At 46.3% G+C, this 24237-nt stretch overlaps 1 protein-coding gene, 1 long non-coding RNA gene and 1 pseudogene across 2 annotated transcripts; 2 read left to right on the forward strand and 1 right to left on the reverse strand.

The window, feature by feature from the left end:
* Positions 1–1767: 1767 nt before the first annotated feature.
* On the reverse strand, positions 1768–2736 carry LOC123443985. Its single transcript, XR_006630923.1, has 2 exons — positions 2705–2736; positions 1768–2171 (listed from the first exon to the last, which is right to left on the reverse strand). It is a non-coding gene; the product is annotated as an uncharacterized LOC123443985 (long non-coding RNA).
* A 1613-nt stretch (positions 2737–4349) lies between these two features.
* LOC123442408 lies at positions 4350–5187 on the forward strand (annotated as a pseudogene).
* Positions 5188–21562: 16375 nt separating this feature from the next.
* On the forward strand, positions 21563–23953 carry LOC123443986 (putative pentatricopeptide repeat-containing protein At5g52630). The gene has a single exon (XM_045120572.1). The coding sequence runs from the start codon at positions 21573–21575 to the stop codon at positions 23367–23369; it is 1797 nt and encodes a 598-aa protein (XP_044976507.1). The 5' UTR covers positions 21563–21572; the 3' UTR covers positions 23370–23953.
* The last annotated feature ends 284 nt before the right edge of the window (positions 23954–24237 follow it).

Genomic DNA, 24237 nt, shown 5'->3' on the forward strand with positions numbered 1-24237 from the left:
GCCTTCCTTCGGTGGCCAGCGCCGAAGGAGCGATGGGGTAGCGGCGGCGGCATTGAACTAAGGGAAGAAAAGAGGGACATGAGAGAACTTTTTTGACGACCGGGCTATTAATGTCCGCGGGAACAACCGCGTCGTCACCGGCCGATTGATCATATTTCTTTCATTGATTTCTTCTTACTCTTCCTTAGCTTTTCCTATGAGCATCACATCACATATGAGAAAAGGGGAATCAGCAAAAACAAGCATAAATATGTACACGATCATGCTGCAAAACCAACTGTAACAGGAAGGGTAATGTAGATTGCAACATATAGTAGTTACTGGAAGCAACTTAGTGTTCCTGGAACACCACTTCGAAATGATAATGTAGATTGCTAGCAAGAATATATATAGTAGTTCTATTTGAGTCATTTTAGCACCTTCTTTATTTTCTTCTGCTCTTTCATCTAATAAATTATCAAGTCAAAATCATTAACTTCAACGGATCTCCAAAGTTGCAACATACAATCTAGAAGCCACTCGGTGAAAAAAAAACATATACAAAAAAAATCAGTATCATACCAATAGGGCATCATGCATGATAACAATAATCCTTTCAGTTCTATCATGTGCATTAAAAACATGTATCTCTCTATTGATCTATTGAACAAAGTACAAAATAATAATAAATCATCTTTGACTAAATCATGTTTGTGAAGAAAAAAAGTTTATTTGGCAAAGGAGAGGTAAATGAGTGGCAACCCAAATTAGAGATGGGTTTACTTTGTAATGTGTGCAGGTTTTAGCTGACAAGAAGTATATTATGTAGTGATAACAGTGTTCCTACAAATTTCAGGCCAATTAATCAGAGGACATGGTAGTTACAGCCAAACATCATTTTTGTATCCAATAAGAGAATCATGAAGGATAGAAATCAGAAGGGAATCAAGTTCACAAGTGGATAGCGGTCAAGATTGTTAGGAAAGCAACTTATCTCTATTATATATATAAGACTTGAGGTGCAAGGAAAGTAAACATAGACTAACAGGACTCCTAGACCAATACTAATATTTCCTAACACCCCTCTCAAATGCAAAGTATGTGCAATAGCATTGCATTTGAAGAAGTATAAAACTAGAAGAAAAAAATGATAATCCAAATCCGTGTCTTGCGACTGTCGTTGTAGCATGAGGAGTCTTCAAGACCTGTCGAGTCGCCAAAGGGAATAACGAAGAGATGGCACATCAAGCGAATGAAGCATTGCTTAAACAATCATGACCCATGAAAACCGGCGGCGAAAGAAGCACGACGACAAGCGAACGGGCTTAGATCAATAATGCAAAGAGAATAAAACATTGCACAAAAAATCATAGTCCAAGGTATCAGAGCCATGTGGTGGGGAAGATAGCGACGGCCAGCGAGAGAAGGCAACGATGGTAGAATAGAAGATTGGATCGGGAGGGCAAGTTGCGGCGTCCGAAAAAAATAACCTAAGTTCTAATACCATGTTAGGAAAGCAACTTATTTGTATTGAAGGCCCAAGGGGCATATATATATTACATAAGACTTGATGTGCAAGGAAAGTAAACATAGACTAATAGGACTCCTAGACCAATACTAATACTTCCTAACAAAGATGACATACTTCCATTGATGCATCTTTAACAGTTCCATACTCCACAAAAGCATGGAGCTGCAAATACAACAAAATAGAAATGACACTCGAACAAAGTGGTGTTAAAATATCTTACAAATAATAAATACACTGCTTTGGAAGAAGCTATGATATGGCTCATCAATGTTTAGTATTCATATAGAGGTAAATAGATCATATACATATCTTCTTAGCAAAGGATCTCAATCCTTGATGATTTGCCGATAGAGATAACAATTCCTTGTTGATAGCATTTACTCATTGATTTCACACTACAACATAGATAATATCAGTCTTCAACATTGCATCCACAATTAATCATGCTAACAAACATGTATACCTCCCAACAGCCGAGAAAATACTCTCCTGAGGTGATTTTTCAGTAACAATAATTCGAGGTTGAGCAAAGAAAATGCGTAAGTTTCAGAAGCATGGTAGCCAATAGATGATCCAGTGGATTACATGCTAACCTGAACTTCTTCAACATCCACATCAGAGAAGGGTAGTTGTCCCCTAACCATCTTCCCATCATTTGGAACTACCTCAAAATGATAGAAGAAAGTAAAGAACCACACAGATTATCATTTCTCGTGTTTGGATCAGGGGGGAATTGAACAAGAGCATGGACGCATGATATCATAGGATAGCTAGATCGAACAATATTATAGGAAGGGCTTATTATGTCTTTTCCCTGATTTCTCAAAAAATTAGTGAACACATCAGATGATAATGAGTGATACAAGCACTAACCAGCATTTAGAAGTTTAATATAAACTGAGACCGGACCAATATATTAGACTGGAGCATTCACACAAAACTAAATATTATCAGTGAGCGGAAGTGATATTTTTATGTCCGAAATGCTATACCTACTTAGAAGGACATCATCAGTAGTAGGGACATAAAAAAATGGGTTGGCATAATAGGATCCCTTGAATGTGTCGGTTCCTCATAGGCATCTCAGCAAGCACATACAGAGCATCAATTTTTTGTACAAAAAACGTCGAATGGAGCAAAAAAGCATGTCATAACTGAAAAGAACTAACAGCAGCAACTCAAGGTCATCCTCACCTCGCCTGCGGTTGAGATAGAGAAGATCATTCAGTTCAGTTAAACCACCTCGCGCACGCACGAACACACGAGCACACGCACGCCACAACATGCACACACCAGTTGAACTGTTCCCCCGCGACTCGGCTGGCAACATGGAGTAGGATGGTGGGTGGCCGGAGCGGTTGGGCAGAGGAGGCGGCGATGCGGCTGGTAGAGGGGCCTATGATGCACACAGGCGAAGGGGGGAGGAGGCCTGCTAGATCCGACAGATGAGTAGTGGAGGGAGGGGAAGGTGGCGGCGGCGGCCTGCCACTACTCTTGTGGCCTGCTTCGGCATGTGGCGGTGTGGGATGCCTGGCCGCGGCGACACGTGGTGGCGACGGCGACCTCGTCCAGGTTGTGCTCGTCCTACTGCGGCTTCCTCGGGACGAGACGTCGAGACCTCGTGGCGCCGCCCGCCTTCTAACTCTTGCCTCCGCCTTTGTTGTCAATGTCATGGGGAGGCGCAACACCCCACTTTGCTACGAGGAAGCCACCAGGAGAGGAGAAGATTCGTCGGAGAAGCCAGCCTTCCTTTGGTGGCCAGCGCTGGACCTGGACGAGCGATGGGGCGGCTGCGGCACCGGCAGCAACAACCCTCGATGGGGAATGAGTAGAGGAGGTTGGAAGAAAAGGAGGGGGAGATATTTCTGGAAGAGGAGTGTGCGCCGGGGAGAGCAGAAGCGGTGGGGCTCAACAGTCTTTTTCATCCGCGGCTTCAATCGGAGATGACGTGGCTATCGCGAGAGATCGCCTCTTCCGTGTAGCTTTATTGTCGTTGATGTTGAGGATGTCGTGACTGTTTTATTTTCAGATTTTATTTTTTTGAAAAACCGTCCACGCAGCCTAGTACACAGGCAAAATTGATAAAAATGACCCTCGGAGAAAGAACTCACAGAGTGACCCTTCGGGAGAAATATTTCACCCGTCTGATCATTTTGTGTGGCGCCCGACACGTAGGCGTCACACTACACTGTGTGACGCCTAGCCGTTCGGCGCCACACCCCCCGACCACCTGACAGAGAGGGCCCACCCCCCAGGCCGTGTGACGCCTAAGCCTCAGGCGTCACACATTGTAATGTGTGGCGCCGAACGCTTAGGCGCCACATATTGACTTATAAAGCCACGGGCCGGCCCCCCTCCCCACCCCCTCCCCATTCCCCTCCCTCATTCAAACCGGCGGCGGCTGGCTCTCATTCAAGCCCGAATCCCCTCCCCCATCCCCTTCAGATCTGGTGATTTCTTCCTCGGATTGATCCCCAAGGTTGGCTACTAGGTAATCTCTTCCGTTTCCCATCCTTGTATCCAAATGGAATAGGTTTTTGTTTGAGTAGATGAGTAGATTGATATGAGTAGATTGATATGAGTAGATTCATATGAGTAGTTAGGATATGAGTAGATAGGATATGAGTAGATTCATATGAGTAGTTAGTATTAGTAGTTAGGATATGAGTAGATTCATATGAGTAGTTAGGATATGAATTCTTAGGATTTGAGTAGTTAGGATATGAGTAGATTCGTATGAGTTCTTAGGATTTGAGTAGTTAGGATATGAGTAGATTCGTATGAGTAGTTAGGATATGAGTAGATTCATATGAGTAGTTAGGATATGAGTAATATGTAGATGAGTGGATTAGTAGATGAGTATTTTTTTGAATATGAGTATTTTTTTTGTGATTTGTAGGATGGTGTGGCTTTTGAATGATGTTTATGACGTTGAACACCGGGCATATTTGATGTTGGAGAAGAAAATGGTAAGTAGATCATATGATAAAAAATCATGTATTTAATAAGATGAAAATGTAATGATATCACTTACTCCTATCTGTTTGCAGGAGCTTGTGCCCTTGAAGATCCGGTCTCACGGGGCATCGTCTGTAATGCAGTACGATGAGCGGTACACACCATACATCGAGATGACAGGACTCCTTCCATTCATTCAGCTTGTGAGTCGGTCAACGTCCAATCTGAACGCTGCGGCAGTCACTGCACTTATTGATCGGTGGAGGCCGGAGACACATAGTTTTCACCTCCGGTCTAGAGAGATGACAGTTACTCTTCAAGATGTTTCCATGATCACCACACTTCCGATCGAGGGGAAGCCTCTTTGTATGAGCACTGATTTCGAGGGATGGCGGCAACAAATGGAGGCCCTTATTGGTATGTCGCCTCAGGAGCCGGAGGTAGAAGATGGAGGGAAGAAAGATAGAGTCCCGGCCGACGCTCCTTTCACTTGGATTGCCGCGAACTTTGCTCATTGTCCTGAGGACGCAGATGACGAGGTGATCCAGAGGTATGCTCGCGTGTACATGTGGTACGTCATCTCTAGGACTATCTTCGCTGACGGCATTGGCAAGAATGCTCCATGGACGTGGCTGAAGGCGTTGACTGTTTTCGACAACAAGTTCAGTTGGGGCTCGACCGCACTGGCTTACTTGTATCGGCAGGTAATAAATTGTTAATAGTAAGTACTCTCTGTTATCCTTTTTTGCTAAACTGATGCATGTTTGTTGTTACTTGTAGTTGGACGATGCTTGTCGCAGGTCCACAAAGGACGATGGAGTTGGTGGTTGTATGCTCCTACTTTCAGTATGAAGCTCGGAACGCCTTCCTGTTGGACGCCCTAAAAGCTCAAAGTGGAATGCCTGGGATGACCACGGCAACCCTGTACGGCTTCCTACATGGGCTTACAAGTGGGACTTGGAATCGGAGGTGGCAAGCGAAGTGAACCTATTGTACAAGCAATACACCAACGAGATGGATTCGCTTACCCCCGAGCAGGTAAGATGGTTTCAGAGTTGACTTCCAGCTTTTATGTTGTGAGTAAAATGAATTGTGCCTTTTATGTTGTGTTGTAGGTGGAATGGCAGCCATATGGTGCCGGACCAAACTTTGGTGATGCACACACGTTCGAGCTCAATCCACTATGCCTGCAGGAAAAACATCTTTGGCTAATGTGTTGTCCCCTTATATGCAATTGGGCGGTTGAGTTTCATCTCCCGCATTGTGTGATGCATCAATTTGGGTTGTTTCAACCACACCCGCCGGAGTGGGTGGACACCGACACACAGCTTCACAGGTAACAAAATCATGCACAATAAAGAAGTACTGATGAGTTTTGTTTTTAGTGTTGAGCGAGCTACTGATGGGTTTTGTTAAAAGCAGGTTGGATAGGAGGAGGCAGCGAAAGATCAAGGATTGGCATAAGCATCATAAGAACTATGTCATTATGTTCGAGCAAAGTGTGCAGGCAGCTTCGAGTGCGCAACGAACCCAACACCGCCAGCATTGTCCGCTTGCGTTCAACAACTACCTAAGATGGTTTCAGGAGAGTACTCATGTCGAGATTTGTCCGCCGGCTTACGAGGAGGACATATTGGAAGAACCCACTGAGTACGATGCACTTGCCCATGGTGATTACAACAAGTTAATTCGCGAAGGGTACCAAACTTCCTTCGCCCCTGTCCTGAACTTTGTGGTAAGTGTGCTCACCTATGTTAAGTATGAATGCTAGTACACCTATTCACTTGCATGTCATTGTCTTGTGATCATAGTGCAAAGAGGTCAAGAAACAAGCTGATGAGTCCGAAGATATTCTAGAGAAGACACCTGGAGGAAAAAAGGGAGAATCTGCACTTCGTCTTTTCATAAAGGTGTTGTGTCGTTATTATTATTTTGCCCACGACTGCAACATACGGCACCTTATATATGTCATTTATATTTGAATCTAACAGGAACAGGGCAAGAAGTTGCGGCGCCTATCCAACATTTTAGGTTGTCGTGACCCTGAATATGGTTCACCTTCGAGATCCGGTTCATCCCAAAGAAATACTCTAGACGATTCAGCTTCTTCGGGTGCTCGTATGGACGATGGTGACATTACCTCGGCAGCTAATACCCAAAGAAATACTGTAGAGGATGATGTTGACACTCCAGAGGTATGACATAGCCATAAAACATTGTGCACTTTCAACCTTTATATGTATGACGATATCGTTTTAGGTTGCGGACGGGATGACGTTGAAGGCTTTCCAACGCTCCTCTTACATGTTGAAGCCTAGGAAGGAATTTAGGCGGTACTCACCGGATGATTATGCGAAAGGAAAGTACCCGGTCGCCGGGGGCTCTAGTTTGTCAAGGATGAGAAGCATGGACGATGAGGATGACGATGACGATGACGATGAGTCAGATGACCCGGAGCAATTTGTAGTTTCGAGAAGAAAGAAGCTAGTTTCTAAGAGGGGATGAGGCCCCAAGATGTGAACCGGAGCCATTTGGAGTTGTGAAGCATGTGCACTTGTTGGTGTTGCACTTGTGTTGTGAAACATTTACTTTTGTTGTGAACCATTTGGAGTTGTGAACCATTTACTTGATGTTGCACTTGTGTTGTGAACCATTAGGAGTTGTGAACCATTTACTTGTGTTGTGAACCATTTGCTTACGATGATGACAATGCTGTCAAAAAATATGCTTTCAATTTTCTATCAAAATATATGCTGTCAAAATATATGATGTCAAAATGTTGTATTGCTGTCAAAATTCAGCTTCCAGCAGGTTTTCATATGTGTGGCGCCCAAGGCTTAGGCGCCACACATGTGCAACGCCTAAGGCTTAGGCGCCACACATGTGAAAACCTGCTGGAACCTTTCCCTCAACACAGCCCTTTGAGCACACCCTTTCCCGCCACCTTTCCCTCCTCCGTTCCCGCCAAATTTTGAGCACACCCTTTCCCGCCACCTTTCCCTCCTCCGTTCCCGCCAATATTTCCACGTCTTCTTTCCCGCCACCTTTCCCTCCTCCGTTCCCACCAATATTTCCACGTCTTCTTTCCCGCCACCTTTCCCTCCTCCGTTCCCGCCAATATTTCCACGTCTTCTTTCCCGCCACCTTTCCCTCCTCCGTTCCCGCCAAATTTTTGACGTCTCCTTTCCGGCCAGAATTTTCCCGCCAACATTTCCCGCCATCTTCCTGGTCATCTAAGTCTATAAAAGGAGGCATTGGACTGCCTTCCTCCGTCATCCAGCCTCACTTGAGAACACTACCACCGCTTTAGTCAATATGAGTTTGCCTTGCTCGGATCAAAGCATCAGGCCTAAGAAACGAAGAGTGCGAGTTTGCCTCGGGGGGTGGAAGCAGTTCGATGTTGGTGCGGTGATCTCTGCAAGGTGAAGGAGGTGACAGATTTTTTAGATTGGTTGGGCATGAAGTTTTTCATGTGCGCCAATTATGAATCTGATCCACCCGAATCTATTTCTGCGTACATCAGGCCTCCGGTATGCTCAAGTGATCCAAATTATTGTTTACTTGATATTATTGTTTACTTGAATCTGATCCATCCGGTAGTCTCCTCCTCCTCTCTGCATGTACTATCGTTGGATTGACACGGAAATGCCGGACTGGACGGTGACCGAGATTCGTGAAAGAGGTCGTCGTGCATGGGCTAGCTGGGACTTGGAAGAGCGTCGCGAGAAGGCTGGAGCAGAGGAGAAAGCAGCATAGAAGAAAGAGTGGGAAGAGTACTGTTTGGAGCAGAGGGCTTTTACTGATGAGATGAAAAGGAAAAAACAAGAAGAGAAACTTCGGCTGGAGGAGGTTTACAGACAGCGGGAACAAGCCTGTGAAGCTGAGAGGGAGAGAAAGAGAGAAAGGGCTCGTGCGGCCAAGGCAGCAGAAGAAGCCAGTGATGGAAAAGGAAAATATCCATGTTGGACTCAGTAGATTTCACGAACTTGTATGAGCAAGTTGTATCTTAATTTCAGCAAGTTGTATCTTAATTTCAGCAAGTTGTATCAGCATGTTGTATCTTAATTTCAGCTAGTTTTATCAGCACGTTGTATCTTACTTTGTTTGTAATCTAAAGTTCTTGCTACTATTTGTGTTATCCAACCTAGACCTTCTTTACTAGCGTCTCATACATATCCATGGCACCTAGACCTTCTTTACATAACCAACACACGAATCTCATACATAACCAACACACATATCTCATACATAACCAACCTTTTTTTACTTTACAAATAATCCTTCTTAAAAAAGAGTAGCCAAGTTATCTGTTCAAGCAAGATGTGAAACAGAGAGCAACAGAAAGTGCACACTTCAGATGCTAGTAGGTTTCACATGTGTGGCGCCTAAGACTTAGGGGCCACACATGTGAAACCTACTGTCTTCTGAAGTGTGCACTTTCTGTTGCTCTCTGTTTCACATTTTTTCACATCTGTGGCGACTCTCAAACTTCTGTTACTCTCTGTTTCACATGTGTGGTGCCTGAGTCTTAGGCACCACACATGTGCAACGCCCAAGGCTTAGGCGCCACACATGTGAAACCTACTGGCATCTCAAGTGTGCACTTTCTGTTGCTCTCTGTTTCACATCTTTTTTGTGTGGCGCCTAAGCCTCAGGCGCCACACATGTGAAATAGATGTGAAACAGAGAGCAACAGAAAGTGCACACTTCTGTTACTCTCTGTTTCACATGTGTGGCGCCTGAGTCTTAGGCGCCACACATGTGCAACGCCCAAGGCTTAGGCGCCACACATTCTGGCATGCTGAAAACTGCAGCACATAGTGGTGAAGGAGTTTAAATATACATCACAAATATACTGGAGTTCAAACATACATCACAATAATACTGGAGTTAAAACATACAACACAAATATAGTGGAGTTCAAACATACATAGGGTTCTTAAAGAACATACGTCCAAAAGTGCATACATAGTGGAGTTTCATAGCAAGAAAGCGCGCAAGCGAACAAGGTTCAACAACACATAGGGTTCGAAGATGAAAGCGCGCATGAGAATAGAAGCATCCGGCTCTATTGGGTCGAGCAAGGCCCCTTTCCCTTCTTCTTCTTCCTCTCTTCTTCCTCTTCCTCTTCCCTTTTGCGCATTTTTGAAGCCTCTTCCTTAACCCTCTCCGTGAAGCGTTGATGCTCCCGCTCTCTCTTTGTTGCGCCCTCTGCCATCATCTTCTTAAAGTTAGCTTCCCATTCTTTTTTACGTTTCTCTAGCGTCTTCCTGTCATTCTCCTTTATCCTAGCCTCATATCTCCGGCGCTCAAGTTCCATTTGCCACTGCTCATCCATCCTTGCCTTATACTCCTCATCCTTCTTCTTCCGCGCTTCGGCTGCATCCTCCTCTCTCAACTTATTTGCAGCCCTCTCCATCAACCGCTGCTCCTCACTGGCTGCATCCTTCTCCTCCCCCACTCCGCTTTTGCCTTGTTGGGTTGAGAAGTGGCCATACCTACAAAACAGGCATCAAAGCTCATAGTTAGTAAAATAACATACAAAGGAGCATGAAAAACAACATGATAAAGATAAGTCAAATATGTGACATACGGAAATGGTCCTCGTAGGTATCCACGCATACCAATCCTAGTAAGTCCACCACCTATCCCACCACTGCCTCTAACACCACCACCACCTATCCCACCCCTGCCTCTAGCACCACCACGTCCTCTAGTAAGCCCAAGTCGGCTAGGAACATGTTGAGTAGGAACTTGTTGAGCCGGAACTTGTTGGGTTGTGCTTGCTTGACCCGTCCCTTGTTGGCTTGTGCTTCCTTGACCCGTCCCTTGTTGGCTTGAACTTGGTTGGCTATGACCATGTTGGCTAGGACTTGGTTGGCTTGACCTGGAATCATTGTTTTTGGACTTCTTCTTGGGCTTCGTACACCTTCTTGTGTTGTGCCTGTTGAAATTATACCCTAGAGGCAATAATAAATGTATAGTTATTATTATAATTCCTGTATCAAGATAATAGTTTATTATCCATGCTATAATTGTATTGAATGAAGACTCATTTACATGTGTGGATACATAGACAAAACACCGTCCCTAGCATGCCTCTAGTTGGCTAGCCAGTTGATCAATGATAGTCAGTGTCTTCTGATTATGAACAAGGTGTTGTTGCTTGATAACTGGATCACGTCATTGGGAGAATCACGTGATGGACTAGACCCAAACTAATAGACGTAGCATGTTGATCGTGTCATTTTGTTGCTACTGTTTTCTGCGTGTCAAGTATTTATTCCTATGACCATGAGATCATATAACTCACTGACACCGGAGGAATGCTTTGTGTATATCAAACGTCGCAACGTAACTGGGTGACTATAAAGATGCTCTACAGGTATCTCCGAAGGTGTTAGTTGAGTTAGTATGGATCAAGACTGGGATTTGTCACTCCGTGTGACGGAGAGGTATCTCGGGGCCCACCCGGTAATGCAACATCACACACAAGCCTTGCAAGCAATGTAACTTAGTGTAAGTTGCGGGATCTTGTATTACGGAACGAGTAAAGAGACTTGCCGGTAAACGAGATTGAAATAGGTATGCGGATACTGACGATCGAATCTCGGGCAAGTAACATACCGAAGGACAAAGAGAATGACATACGGGATTATACGAATCCTTGGCACTGAGGTTCAAACGATAAGATCTTCGTAGGATATGTAGGATCCAATATGGGCATCCAGGTCCCGCTATTGGATATTGACCGAGGAGTCTCTCGGGTCATGTCTACATAGTTCTCGAACCCGCAGGGTCTGCACACTTAAGGTTCGACGTTGTTTTATGCGTATTTGAGTTATATGGTTGGTTACCGAATGTTGTTCAGAGTCCCGGATGAGATCACGGACATCACGAGGGTTTCCGGAATGGTCCGGAAACGAAGATTGATATATAGGATGACCTCATTTGATTACCGGAAGGTTTTCGGAGTTACCGGGAATGTACCGGGAATGACGAATGGGTTCCGGGAGTTCACCGGGGGGGGCAACCCACCCCGGGGAAGCCCATAGGCTATGAGGGTGGCGCACCAACCCTTAGTGGGCTGGTGGGACAGCCCAAGAGGGGCCTATGCGCCAAGGATAAGAAATCAAAGGAAAAAAAAGAGGGAGGAGGTGGGAAGGGAGGGGGACTCCCTCCCACCAAACCTAGTCCAACTCGGTTTGGGGGGGGAGAGTCCTCCCCCTTGGCTCGGCCGACTCCTTGAGGGTCCTTGGACCCCAAGGGAAGGTCCCCCTCCCTCCCACCTATATATACGGAGGTTTTAGGGCTGATTTGAGACGACTTTCTCACGGCTGCCCGACCACATACCTCCACGGTTTTTCCTCTAGATCGCGTTTCTGCGGAGCTCGGGCGGAGCCCTGCTGAGACAAGGTCATCACCAACCTCCGGAGCGCCGTCACGCTGCCGGAGAACTCTTCTACCTCTCCGTCTCTCTTGCTGGATCAAGAAGGCCGAGATCATCGTCGAGCTGTACGTGTGCTGAACGCGGAGGTGCCGTCCGTTCGGTACTAGATCGTGGGACTGATCGCGGGATTGTTCGCGGGGCGGATCGAGGGACGTGAGGACGTTCCACTACATCAACCGCGTTCTCTAACGCTTCTGCTGTACGATCTACAAGGGTACGTAGATCACTCATCCCCTCTCGTAGATGGACATCACCATGATAGGTCTTCGTGCGCGTAGGAAAATTTTTGTTTCCCATGCGACGTTCCCCAACAGTGGCATCATGAGCTAGGTTCATGCGTAGATGTCTTCTCGAGTAGAACACAAAAGTTTTTTGTGGGCGGTGATGTGCGTTTTGCTGCCCTCCTTAGTCTTTTCTTGATTCCGCGGTATTGTTGGATTGAAGCGGCTTGGACCGACATTACTCGTACGCTTACGAGAGACTGGTTTCATCGTTACGAGTAACCCCCTTTGCTCAAAGATGACTGGCAAGTGACGGTTTCTCCAACTTTAGTTGAATCGGATTTGACCGAGGAGGTCCTTGGATGAGGTTAAATAGCAACTCATATATCTCCGTTGTGGTGTTTGCGTAAGTAAGATGCGATCCTACTAGATACCCTTGGTCACCACGTAAAACATGCAACAACAAAATTAGAGGACGTCTAACTTGTTTTTGCAGGGTATGATTGTGATGTGATATGGCCAACGATGTGATGTGATATATTGGATGTATGAGATGATCATGTTGTAATAGAAATATCGACTTGCACGTCGATGGTACGGCAACCGGCAGGAGCCATAGGGTTGTCTTTATACTAACGTTTGTGCTTGCAGATGCGTTTACTATTTTGCTAGGATGTAGATTTAGTAGTAATAGCATAAGTAGCACGACAACCCCGATGGCAACACGTTGATGGATGATCATGGTGTGGCGCCGGTGACAAGAAGATCGTGCCGGTGCTTTGGTGATGGAGATCAAGAAGCACGCGATGATGGCCATATCATGTCACTTATGAATTGCATGTGATGTTAATCCTTTTATGCACCTTATTTTGCTTAGAACGACGGTAGCATTATGAGGTGATCTCTCACTAAAATTTCAAGACGAAATTGTGTTCTCCTCGACTGTGCACCGTTGCTACAGTTCGTCGTTTCGAGACACCACGTGATGATCGGGTGTGATAGACTCAACGTTCACATACAATGGGTGCAAAACAGTTGCGCACGTGGAACACTCGGGTTAAGCTTGACGAGCCTAGCGTGTGCAGACATGGCCTCGGAGCACATGAGACCGAAAGGTCGATCATGAATCATATAGTTGATATGATTAGCATAGGGATGCTTACCACTGAAACTATACTCAACTCACGTGATGATCAGACTTGGGATAGTGCAAGTGGATCATGAACCACTCAAATGACTAGAGAGATGTACTTTTTGAGTGGGAGTTTAGCACATAATTTGATTAAGTTGAACTCTAATTATCTTGAACATAGTTTAAGTCCACTTTGAATATATTTGTGTTGTAGATCATGGCTCACGCGACAGTCATCCTGAATTTTAATACGTTCCTAGAGAAAGCTAAGTTGAAAGATGATGGAAGCAACTTTGTAGACTGGGCTCGTAATCTTAAGCTAATCTTACAAGCTGGGAAGAAGGATTATGTCCTTAATGCTGCGCTAGGAGATGAACCACCCGCTACGGCTGATCAGGATGTTAAGAACGCTTGGTTAGCACGTAAGGAGGACTACTCAATAGTTCAATGTGCAGTCTTGTATGGCTTAGAACCGGGACTTCAACGTCGCTTTGAGCGTCATGGAGCATTTGAGATGTTCCAGGAGTTGGAGTTTATCTTTCAGAAAAACGCCCGGATCGAGAGGTATGAGACCTCCGATAAATTCTATGCTTGCAAGATGGAGGAAAACTCGTCTGTCAGTGAACATGTGCTCAAAATGTGTGGGTACTCAAACCGTCTAGCTGAACTGGGGATTGAACTCCCGCAAGAAGCTATCACTGACAGAATCCTTCAATCACTGCCGCCAAGCTATAAAGGCTCTGTGTTGAACTACAACATGCAAGGGATGAACAAGTCTCCCGCTGAGTTGTTTGCGATGCTGAAAGTCGCAGAGTCTGAACTCCGTAAAGAGCATCAAGTGTTGATGGTGAGCAAGACCACTAGTTTCAAGAGAAACGGCAAATGCAAGAAGGGCAATTCGAAGAAGAGCGGCAAGCCTGTTGCCAATCCGCCGAAGAAACCCAAGGCTGGACCTAAGCCTAAAACAGAGTGCTTCTATTGCAAGGGTATGGGTCACTGGAAGCGCAATTGCCCCAAGTATCTGGCAGATAAGAAGGCGGGCAAAGAAAAATCAGGTATATTTGATATACATGTTATTGATGTGTACTTAACCGGCTCTCGTAGTAGTGCCTGGGTATTTGATACCGGTTCTGTTGCTCACATTTGCAACTCGAAGCAGGAACTGCGGAATAGACGAAGGCTGGCGAAAGACGAAGTGACGATGCGCGTAGGAAACAGTTCCAAGGTTGATGCAATCGCCGTCGGCACAGTGTCACTTCAGCTACCATCGGGATTAGTGATGAACTTAAATCATTGTTATTTAGTGCCTGCGTTGAGCATGAACATTATATCTGGATCTTGTTTATTGCGAGACGGTTACTCTTTTAAGTCTGAGAATAATGGTTGTTCAATTTCTATGAGTAACATCTTTTATGGTCATGCACCGAATGTGAGAGGATTGTTCATATTGAATCTTGATAGCGATACACATATACATAACATCGAGACCAAAAGAGTTAGAGTAAACAATGATAGCACCATATTTTTGTGGCACTGCCGCTTGGGTCATATTGGTGTAAAGCGCATGAAGAAACTCCATGCTGATGGACTTTTGGAGTCACTTGACTTTGATTCACTTGACACGTGCGAACCATGCCTCATGGGCAAGATGACTAAGACTCCGTTCTCCGGAACAATGGAGCGTGCAAGTGACTTGTTGGAAATCATACATACCGATGTGTGTGGTCCAATGAGCGTAGAGGCACGTGGCGGATATCGTTATTTTCTCACCTTCACTGACGATTTAAGTAGATATGGTTATGTCTCCTTGATGAAGCACAAGTCTGAAACATTTGAAAAGTTCAAGCAATTTCAGAGTGAAGTGGAAAATCATCGTAACAAGAAGATCAAGTTCCTACGGTCTGATCGTGGGGGTGAATATCTGAGTTTTGAGTTTGGTGCTCACTTAAGACAATGTGGAATTGTTTCGCAGTTAACACCGCCTGGAACACCACAGCGTAATGGTGTGTCCGAACGTCGTAATCGTACTTTGTTAGAGATGGTGCGATCTATGATGTCTCTTACTGATTTGCCGTTATCATTTTGGGGTTATGCATTAGAAACAGCTGCATTCACTTTAAATAGGGCACCATCAAAATCCGTTGAGACGACACCATACGAACTGTGGTATGGCAAAAGGCCAAAGTTGTCGTTTCTTAAAGTTTGGGGATGTGATGCTTATGTCAAAAAGCTTCAGCCTGAAAAGCTGGAACCCAAAGCGGAAAAGTGCATCTTCATAGGTTACCCAAAAGAGACAGTTGGGTACACCTTCTATCTCAAATCCGAGGGCAAAGTGTTTGTTGCTAAAAACGGAGCTTTTCTCGAGAAGGAGTTTCTCTCGAGAGAATTGAGTGGGAGGAAGATAGAACTTGACGAGGTTGTCGAACCTCTCATCCCTCTGGATGGTGGCGCAGGGCAAGAGGAAACCTCTGTCATTGCGACGCCGGTTGAGGAGGAAGTTAATGATGATGATCATGAAACTCCAGTTCAAGTTTCTGTTGAACCACGCAGGTCGACGAGATCACGCGCTGCTCCAGAGTGGTACGGTAATCCCGTCTTATCAATCATGTTGTTAGACAAGAATGAACCTGCAAATTATGAAGAAGCAATGGTGGGCCCAGATTCCAACAAATGGCTAGAAGCCATGAAATCCGAGATAGGATCCATGTATGAGAACAAAGTGTGGACTTTGGAGATACTACCTGAGGGCCGCAAGGCTATTCAGAACAAATGGATCTTTAAGAAGAAGACGGACGCTGGCGGTAATGTGACCGTTTATAAAGCTCGACTTGTGGCAAAGGGTTTTTCACAAGTTCCAGGAATTGACTACGATGAGACTTTCTCTTCCACGGCCAAAACATGATCGACACCAGAACTGTATGGGTGTTAGATTTATTACAATGTAATTCACATGGTGATGTGAGGGCTAGATTATTGACTCTAGTGCAAGTGGGAGACTGTTGGAATTATGCCCTAGAGGCAATAATAAATGTATAGTTATTATTATAATTCCTGTATCAAGATAATAGTTTATTATCCATGCTATAATTGTATTGAATGAAGACTCATTTACATGTGTGGATACATAGACAAAACACCGTCCCTAGCATGCCTCTAGTTGGCTAGCCAGTTGATCAATGATAGTCAGTGTCTTCTGATTATGAACAAGGTGTTGTTGCTTGATAACTGGATCACGTTATTGGGAGAATCACGTGATGGACTAGACCCAAACTAATAGACGTAGCATGTTGATCGTGTCATTTTGTTGCTACTGTTTTCTGCATGTCAAGTATTTATTCCTATGACCATGAGATCATATAACTCACTGACACCGGAGGAATGCTTTGTGTGTATCAAACGTTGCAACGTAACTGGGTGACTATAAAGATGCTCTACAGGTATCTCCGAAGGTGTTAGTTGAGTTAGTATGGATCAAGACTGGGATTTGTCACTCCGTGTGACGGAGAGGTATCTCGGGGCCCACTCGGTAATGCAACATCACACACAAGCCTTGCAAGCAATGTAACTTAGTGTAAGTTGCGGGATCTTGTATTACGGAACGAGTAAAGAGACTTGCCGGTAAACGAGATTGAAATCGGTATGCGGATACTGACGATCGAATCTCGGGCAAGTAACATACCGAAGGACAAAGAGAATGACATACGGGATTATACGAATCCTTGGCACTGAGGTTCAAACGATAAGATCTTCGTAGGATATGTAGGATCCAATATGGGCATCCAGGTCCCGCTATTGGATATTGACCGAGGAGTCTCTCGGGTCATGTCTACATAGTTCTCGAACCCGCAGGGTCTGCACACTTAAGGTTCGACGTTGTTTTATGCGTATTTGAGTTATATGGTTGGTTACCGAATGTTGTTCGGAGTCCCGGATGAGATCACGGACGTCACGAGGGTTTCCGGAATGGTCCGGAAACGAAGATTGATATATAGGATGACCTCATTTGATTACCGGAAGGTTTTCGGAGTTACCGGGAATGTACCGGGAATGACGAATGGGTTCCGGGAGTTCACCGGGGGGGGGCAACCCACCCCGGGGAAGCCCATAGGCTATGAGGGTGGCGCACCAGCCCTTAGTGGGCTGGTGGGATAGCACAAGAGGGGCCTATGCGCCAAGGATAAGAAATCAAAGGAAAAGAAAAAAAAGAGGGAGGAGGTGGGAAGGGAGGGGGACTCCCTCCCACCAAACCTAGTCCAACTCGGTTTGGGGGGGGGAGAGTCCTCCCAACTTGGCTCGGCCGACTCCTTGAGGGTCCTTGGACCCCAAGGCAAGGTCCCCCTCCCTCCCACCTATATATACGGAGGTTTTAGGGCTGATTTGAGACGACTTTCTCACGGCTGCCCGACCACATACCTCCACGGTTTTTCCTCTAGATCGCGTTTCTGCGGAGCTCGGGCGGAGCCCTGCTGAGACAAGGTCATCACCAACCTCCGAAGCGCCGTCACGCTGCCGGAGAACTCTTCTACCTCTCCGTCTCTCTTGCTGGATCAAGAAGGCCGAGATCATCGTCGAGCTGTACGTGTGCTGAACGCGGAGGTGTCGTCCGTTCGGTACTAGATCGTGGGACTGATCGCGGGATTGTTCGCGGGGCGGATCGAGGGACGTGAGGACGTTCCACTACATCAACCGCGTTCTCTAACGCTTCTGCTGTACGATCTACAAGGGTACGTAGATCACTCATCCCCTCTCGTAGATGGACATCACCATGATAGGTCTTCGTGCGCGTAGGAAATTTTTTGTTTCCCATGCGACGTTCCCCAACAGTGCCCTATTACACCGCACTCTCCACAATGTGATCTCTCAGTAGGCTCTTGGAATTGGTTGTTCCCCATTTCTCTGCCACCACCATGGCCCCATCCATCCATGTCTCCTCTAAACCGCTTTGTCTTTCGTCTTCCCCGTTTCACAACCTTCCACTCCGGGTCGGGCCATATTTGTACTCCATGATACTCCGACCATTGTGATTGGTCAAAGTGGTTCAAATCTAGGAGCCCATGTATGCTTCGTGGTCATGATCGAGAACTCGGACTCCCTCACGGTTAGTGGATGGTTGACGTCCACATTCCTACTGCGAGCTGTCGTGTACAAATGCGAGCATGCGAAATGAAGCAACCTTGGCCTCCCACAAGAGCAATAACACAACGATAAAGATACCTTGAACGCCCTGTTTCCGTGTTGCTGGCCATCGTTTGTCGTTCCTCCGGGCTCATTCACTTGGTATGTCCAATCCTCGTTGTTGTACAAGGTAGCCGTTTGGGAGTCAGCCTTCCGTGATTGAAATACCATCAATTTCTCAACCTTTGGTGGAAACTGGTACTTGTACTTTTTCTTGTTCTCTCCCGCAATCTGATCATCTGTTTCTTGCGGGTACTTTAGAAAGTATGCTCTCAACTTGTCGAATGTGTATTGAACTATTGCCGGCACCGGCAACGCATGGACACCCTTCAGCACCCGGTTGAAGCATTCTGCCATGTTACTTGTCATTTGACCATATCTTCGGCCATCTTCGTCATAAGCTCGTGCCCACTTGGCCCGAAGTTCAATGTGCCTGTTGAGAAACTCAAGCCCACCTGCATCAAGTTTTTTGTTTACAAGCAAAGCGTTGTACAATCTTGCAAATCGTTTGTCCGAAAATGCTTGACAACAATCTTGAAGATCATCCGCCAACTCCTTGCTACCACATGCCCGGTAGAAGTTTGCACAAAAATGCCTCATGCACCATCGATGATGCAAAGGAGCATGGTCGGGAATGACAACGTCAACCGTGTTAAGTATGCCTTGATGGCGATCCGATATGACACATATTTCCCTCTCAAACGGTAATATTTTGGTTCTCAAAATATGCAAGAACCATTCCCAGTTAACATTGTTCTCTGCCTCAACCAAAGCAAAAGCCAAAGGCATCAACCGGTTATTGGCATCACTTGCTATTGCAACCAACAAAGTGCCCTTGAATTGTCCGGTCAAAACGTGCCATCGATGGAGATGACAGGACGACATTGCTGAAAAGCCCTCACACATTGCTCAAATGCCCAAAATGCTCGACCAAATACGCGGACCCTATTTCCATTGAGAATCCTTGTTTTCTTCCCATATGGCTCGACCACATGAACCATGCCCGGGTTAGTGTGGGCAATAGCTCCTAACAACCTAGGTATGCGGTTGTATGCTTGCTCCCAATCACCATACAACGTCTTGAATGCGGCTTGCTTTGCTTTTCATGCCTTACCATATTCCACCTCGTAGTGAAAGAGGGCTTTCACAAGGTCTTGTACGCTTTTTATGCTCATTGTAGGAAGAGAGGAGATGGAGTTGGAAAGCCTATAAGCGGTGAACTCGGAGGTGAGTTGTCTATGGCTTTGCGACGAAAGGGCACCATCAACCCTCTTGCCTCGACACATGTGAGGCATACAACTGACAATGTTGTTCCATCCTGGCCCTCCTTTCCATGGTCTTGCACGGACAATCCAAGGACACCCTATATCCTCACATGCAACCGTGTAACGCAGATTTATGTTTGAATTAACAACTCTGTGTGGCCTATAATGCGTAACAGAATATTCATCCAACCACATCTTCAGTTCAAAGAATGTTTCGAACTTTGACCCCGGCAAAATAATATTCTTCCCATGTCTGTCCCGATGAGAAGGTGGCCTAACTCCAAACAATATGCCTTCGCCTCCGTCAACTACGGCTTCATCCGCAAGGCTAAGATCCTCGAACAATGGTGTCCGGTGATCACGCTTTAATACCTTCCTGAAAGCTTCATCCTCCTTTGCCGTGAACCCTTCCTCATCAACTTCTTCATCGGGACCCTCATCGTCAGACTCAGATGCATAGCCACGTGAGTACGGAATAAAATGGTCCATTGTCTCTTGCAAATTATATTTGTCCAAATCACCAAGATTGTTGTCATGAAGAACATTACCATCATTCTCATCATGATCGTGCTCATCATTAGCCTCTAGCAATGGTTCATGTTCAATGTTGGCCTCTTCGTTGGCCTCATCGACACAAGAAAGAGGTTCAATGTTGGCCTCTTCGTTGATGGGTGCAGGAATAGCTTCAACAATCGGAGAGGCAACCCGGTTCAAATCCAACAAGTTAGGAACATTTGTTTTGATGGCAAATAACTCTAGAGCCTTGTCTAGCGATTCAGACACCGTATCCTTGTATGCAAGCCAACGTTGCTCGGAGTTGACACACATGGTCTTCCAACGAATGTGCATTCCGAATCCCACATTATGCCTACCATCAAACTCAACTACATCACTAGGGTCCATCCAATTCAAATCCTTTCGGACTTGTTCCAACAATTCACCATAGCTAGGACACAAATCGAACACCATGTCAAGCTCATCCGGGTCCGGATCAATATTGCCTTTTAAAAAGGCATCCTTGTCCACGTGATGAACATAAACACATGTTCTTCCCATCCCTAAACAACAAAACATAGAACTTTTTTATAAGCAATCATACAACTACAATATCTACTTACTAACTTCCAAACATCCATAATCCTAACCCCATCATAACTCTAACATAACCAAACATCCCTAACCCTAGCCTAACCCTAGCCTAACCTAAAACAACCATAATGCAAACATCCAAACAACCTTAATCCTAACACCATCATACCCCTTATCATAACATACAAAAAATACAACAATACCATATACATTCCACATTTCATGAAAAACTAGGGTTTCCTCAAATTTGCAAAAAAAAAGACCACAAGAGATTTTTCTTTGAATGAGAATGTGGGGAGAGGTGGGGATTGCCTTAGGGGAGTGATTGGACAACAAATGCCCGGTCCAAACCTTTAGATTTGGTGATTTGGAGAATGATTTGAAGAGGGGCCCGTGGCTAGGAGAGGGGGATGGGGGGGGGGGGAATGAGGAGGGGGTGGAGAGGGGGGCTGGCCCGTGGCTGTATAAGTCAATGTGTGACGCCTAAGCGTTTGGCGCCACACATTACAATGTGTGACGCCTGAGGCTTAGGTGTCACACGGCCTGGGGGTGGGCCCTCTCTGCCAGGTGGTCGGGGGGTGGCGCCGAACGGCTAGGCGTCACACAGTGTAGTGTGGCGCCTAGGTGTTGGACGCCACACAAAATGATAAGACGGGTAAAATATTTTCCCCGAAGGTCACTCTGTGAGTTCTTTGCACGAAGGTCATTTTTGTCAATTTTGCCTAGTACACAAAATGTTGGAGCGGCGGCAGTCAAATCGAACTCGAGACATATGCCCCCGCCGTTGCCGCCGCTCGCCGCGGCTCCTGCCTGCGCGCGCACTCTGGCCGAGCTCCTAGTCGCACTCTCAGCCGCCCGCGCGCTCCCCAAGGGCCAGCAGCTTCATGGCCACCTTCTCAAGGGCGGCCATCTCCCTGCCGTCGCCTCCTCACACGCGCTGCTCGCCCACCACCTCCTCACCTTCTACGCCCGCTGCTCGCTCCCCGAGCTTTCTCTCCGCGCCTTCCTCGACCTCCCCGCTTCCCCCTCCCCCGCCGCATGGTCCTCTCTCATATCCTCCTTCGCCCAGAACGGCCTCCCCGCCGCAGCCTTTGACGCCTTCCGCCGCATGCTCGCGGCCGGGGTCCCCGCCACCGACCGCTCCATCCCCCCCGCCGCCAAGGCCGTCGCAGCTGCCGCAGACTCCTCGCGCCCTCCGCTTGCCCCGCACGCCCTCCATGGCCTTGCCTCCAAGACGCCGTTCGCTGGCGACGTGTTTGTGGGGTCGGCGGTTCTTGACATGTATGCCAAGTGCGGGAACCTTTCGGACGCCCGCCGGGTGTTCGACGAAATGCCGGAGCGGAATGTTGTCTCGTGGTCTGCACTCATTGGTGGCTATGCTGATGCCGGGATGCATCCTGCAGCACTCTGCATCTTCCGCTCGGCACTGGAGGAGGCTGTGCAGGTCAATGACTTCACGGTTTCGTGCATTGTTCGTGTGTGTGCTGCAGCCACACTCTTTGAGCTCGGGGCTCAGGTGCATGCCCGGTCTATAAAGACAGCGCTTGATGCATCACCGTTTGTGGGCAGCTCGCTTGTTTCTCTGTACTCCAAGTGTGGCCTTGTGGATTGTGCTTACCGGGTTTTTAGTGCAGCACCTGAGAGAAACCTTGGGATTTGGAACGCAGTGCTCATTGCATCTGCGCAGCATGGCCATACTTCCACAGCATTTGAACGTTTCACAAAGATGCAGCATGCTGGGTTCCGTCCTAACTTCATTACCTTCCTGTGTTTGCTCACAGCATGTAGCCACGCTGGTCTTGTCAATGAGGGGAAGCGATATTTTTCCCTCATGAAAGAATATAGAATTGAACCGGAGGTTGAACATTATGCTGCAATGGTTGACCTACTTGGTCGTGTAGGACGTATAACTGAAGCACTGGACCTTATTGAGTCGATGCCCATGGAACCACCTGACTCTGTTTGGGGTGCACTCCTAATGGCATGTCGCATGTTCAAGGATGCAGACACTGCGGCAATTGCTGCAAAGAGGCTATTTGAGACAGGGTCTCGCAGCTCTGGTGCACACATGCTCTTGTCAAGCACATATGCAGCTGCAGGAAGGCATGTTGATGCAGCACTTGCAAGGAAGGCAATGCGTGATGCAGGTATACGGAAAGAGACTGGCCTTAGCTGGCTTGAAGCTGCAGGGGAGGTGCATACCTTTGTGTCAAATTGCAGGAGACATCCAAGAAGCAACGAAATTTATAATGTGCTGGAAAAAGTTGGTGAGAAAATGGCGGTGGCTGGTTATGTGGCAGACACTAGTGCAGTGGTTAAGGATGTGGACAGAGATGAGAAGTGCGCATCACTGGGGTATCATAGCGAAAGGCTAGCAATAGCGTTAGGGCTCTTGATTGTTCCGGAAGGTGTGCCAATCCGAGTTATGAAGAACTTAAGAGTGTGTGATGATTGTCACAATGCAGTTAAGTATCTCAGTAAGTGTACAGGAAGAGTTGTGGTTCTCAGGGATAACCGTCGATTCCACCGTTTTGAAGATGGGTTGTGCTCTTGTGGGGATTTCTGGTGATCTACACCATTCTCTTTCCTATTGCCCTTATTCGGCAGTTTGGCTCACATGGATTCATCGATTGTGTCTTTCACTTAAAGTACAGTTCTTAGATAAATGGATCCATGTGAACTCAGAAGCTGATACGAATCATAAAGTTTATTATGGCATAATAGTGAGGTGATGGATTCGATTTTAGGGCTGCTTGGAAATTTTGCAAGAAGTCTGGTCACTTAGGATGAAACAGTTCTTGGATATGGAAGATGGCCACATAATGGTGCAATATATTCAGGGTCAACATGACTCCGTGGCCTTCTTATTTGCAGTATTCATACAATGTACCATGGATCCACTGGAACATAGCATTTTTTGTAGAATAGTTAGAGAAGAACTCATGATATCATCTTATGAGCTATGGCATCATACTGTAGTGCATATTTCTTTCACATGAGCATAACCATAGCCCTCAGAGAGCGATGTAACATTTAGTTGCGCTTGTTTATTCCATTTTATCCGGGAGAAGATCAAAATGGGCCAGTAAACACATTATTATGCATATCTCTCCACTGTTGTGAAATTGATCGCTTCATGCTTTGGCAGATCCATATGTCTATGCCTTTTTCTTGAGCTTGTCAGATTGTCTTGAGCTTGTCTGATAATCTGCATTGTACACTTTCATTCCAATGCCCTGCAAGTCCTAAAAGAACTGCTTTTCCAGTTTCAGTGAAACTGCAAAAGATTGATTCCTTTGGATTGGATGTTGTCACCTGTATCTCTATACTGAAACTGCTGGGCTTAGACATGCTCTTGTGAGACAAGTCCTTCAACAGGATATCCTTATGGTCAACCTCAGTTCAATGATTTGACGCTACTTCTGCACAGAAGAATT

This window comes from Hordeum vulgare, chromosome 3H, assembly GCF_904849725.1.
Source record: "Hordeum vulgare subsp. vulgare chromosome 3H, MorexV3_pseudomolecules_assembly, whole genome shotgun sequence".
Lineage (NCBI taxonomy): Eukaryota > Viridiplantae > Streptophyta > Magnoliopsida > Poales > Poaceae > Hordeum > Hordeum vulgare.